Below are 1,873 nucleotides of genomic sequence, written 5' to 3' on the forward strand. Positions count from 1 at the left end.
TTCCTGCTGTTGCTCTTGTTGTCAGGTTCTCTGGGATGGGGCTGCAGCAGCAGCTCAGTGACTGACCCTGCAGGTCCTGCCATGCTGATGTGTCCATGGTGCCCCAGCCCCCTTCTCACCTGTGGGTCTCTCGGTAATGCAGTCCATGGGGTGGGGACAAAGCTGAAATTTCGCTAAGGACACCCCATCTTCTGGGCGTCCAACTGGGGAGTGGAGGTTGAAGATCTACACTTTGAAACCTGGATTCCTCTGATCTCTCTTTGATTATCCTACAGAGCTTATTGTAACATATGGAACAGGCTCTGCTCAGAGGTGTCTATCCTAACTCCTCACTGACTTTTCCTCCTTCAACAGGCCCCTCTGTTCAGGGGGAACAAATGTTCAACAGCAGCTCCATCACTGAGTTCCTCCTGCTGGCATTTGCAGACACACGGGAGCTGCAGCTCTTGCACTTCTGGCTCTTCCTGGGCATCTACCTGGCTGCCCTCCTGGGCAACGGCCTCATCATCACTGCCATCGCCTGTGACCACCGCCTCCACACCCCCATGTACTTCTTCCTCCTCAACCTCTCCCTTCTTGACCTGGGCTCCATCTCTACCACTGTCCCTAAAGCCATGGCCAATTCCCTCTGGGACACCAGAGACATCTCCTATGGGGGATGTGCTGCACAGCTCTTTTTGTTTACCTTCTTGATCTCAGCAGAATTTTCTCTTCTGACCGTCATGGCCTATGACCGCTACGTGGCCATCTGCAAACCCCTGCACTATGGGACCCTCTTGGGCAGCAGAGCTTGTGTCCACATGGCAGCAGCTGCCTGGGGCAGTGGTTTTGTTCATGGTGTGCTGCACACAGCCAACACATTTTCCATACCACTCTGCCAGGGCAATGCCTTGGACCAGTTCTTCTGTGAAATCCCCCAGATCCTCAAGTTCTCCTGCACAGACATAGTCTATCTCAGGAAATCTGGGCATCTTGTACTTAGTGCTAGTTTATTCTCTGTGTGTTTTGTTTTCCTTTTGGTCTCCTATGTGCAGATATTCAGGGTTGTGCTGAGGATGCCCTCAGAGCAGGGGAGGCACAAAGCTTTTTCCACGTGTCTCCCTCACCTGGCCGTGGTCTCCCTCTTTATCAGCACTTCATTTTTTGCTTACCTGAAGCCCCCCTCTGTCTCGTCACCATACCTGGATCTGGTGATGGCCGTTGTGTACTCTGTGGTGCCTCCAGCAGTGAACCCTCTCATCTACAGCATGAGGAACCAGGAGCTCAAGAATGCCCCGTGGAGACTGATCCAAGGGGTCTTGCACCATCAACAGGAATTCTCTTCCCCTTCTTTGTGTGGTACGCGGAAAGTATTTTAGGAAGACCTCTGTATTTCTTTTCTCTGGTAATTATACTTAGAGGTAATTGTTTGGGATCACAGCACTTCCCTTGACGCTCTGTCCTGTCATGTGTGATCCTTGAAGAAGTATGTGTCACCTCTTGCCTTCCTAATAGCATCTCTGCAAAAAAAGCGATGTCCCGAGTGTGGTGCCTGAAGGCTGGGGTCTCCTTGATTCAGTTGCTGTTAAAACCAAACCCAAGGAAATGGACAGTGTCTTTCCACCTTGTTTTCTCCCTGTGTTTGGGGGAATAAAGTTATGGTATCACTGGGATCTTTCAGACACCTAGCAGTTGAAGGCTCTCTTAGTCGCTTTGAGGTGCAGGAGAGATCATGCAGGACCTCCTTGTCACCCTTCTCAGGCTGTCACAGGTATGGTGGGACTGATGGCAGATGTCAGTCCATGTGGAAAGGAATCTGGAGTAGCCAGGGGAGGATGGGGACACTCCATGTCCTGTGGGGTGGGAAGGGAATGGAGACTCAGAAGGTGAAACA

General features: G+C 51.5%; 1 protein-coding gene across 1 annotated transcript; it reads left to right on the plus strand.

Annotated features, from left to right (window-relative positions):
- Positions 1 to 377: 377 nt before the first annotated feature.
- LOC309683963 (olfactory receptor 14A16-like) lies at positions 378 to 1,358 on the plus strand (the record flags this gene model as incomplete). Its single annotated transcript, XM_082499930.1, has 1 exon — positions 378 to 1,358. One exon carries the CDS (start codon positions 378 to 380, stop codon positions 1,356 to 1,358), a length of 981 nt encoding a protein of 326 aa, XP_082356056.1.
- Between the last annotated feature and the right edge of the window lie 515 nt (positions 1,359 to 1,873).

Source organism: Vanellus vanellus (assembly GCF_965231255.1).
Source record: "Vanellus vanellus genome assembly, contig: HAP1_SCAFFOLD_35, whole genome shotgun sequence".
Lineage (NCBI taxonomy): Eukaryota > Metazoa > Chordata > Aves > Charadriiformes > Charadriidae > Vanellus > Vanellus vanellus.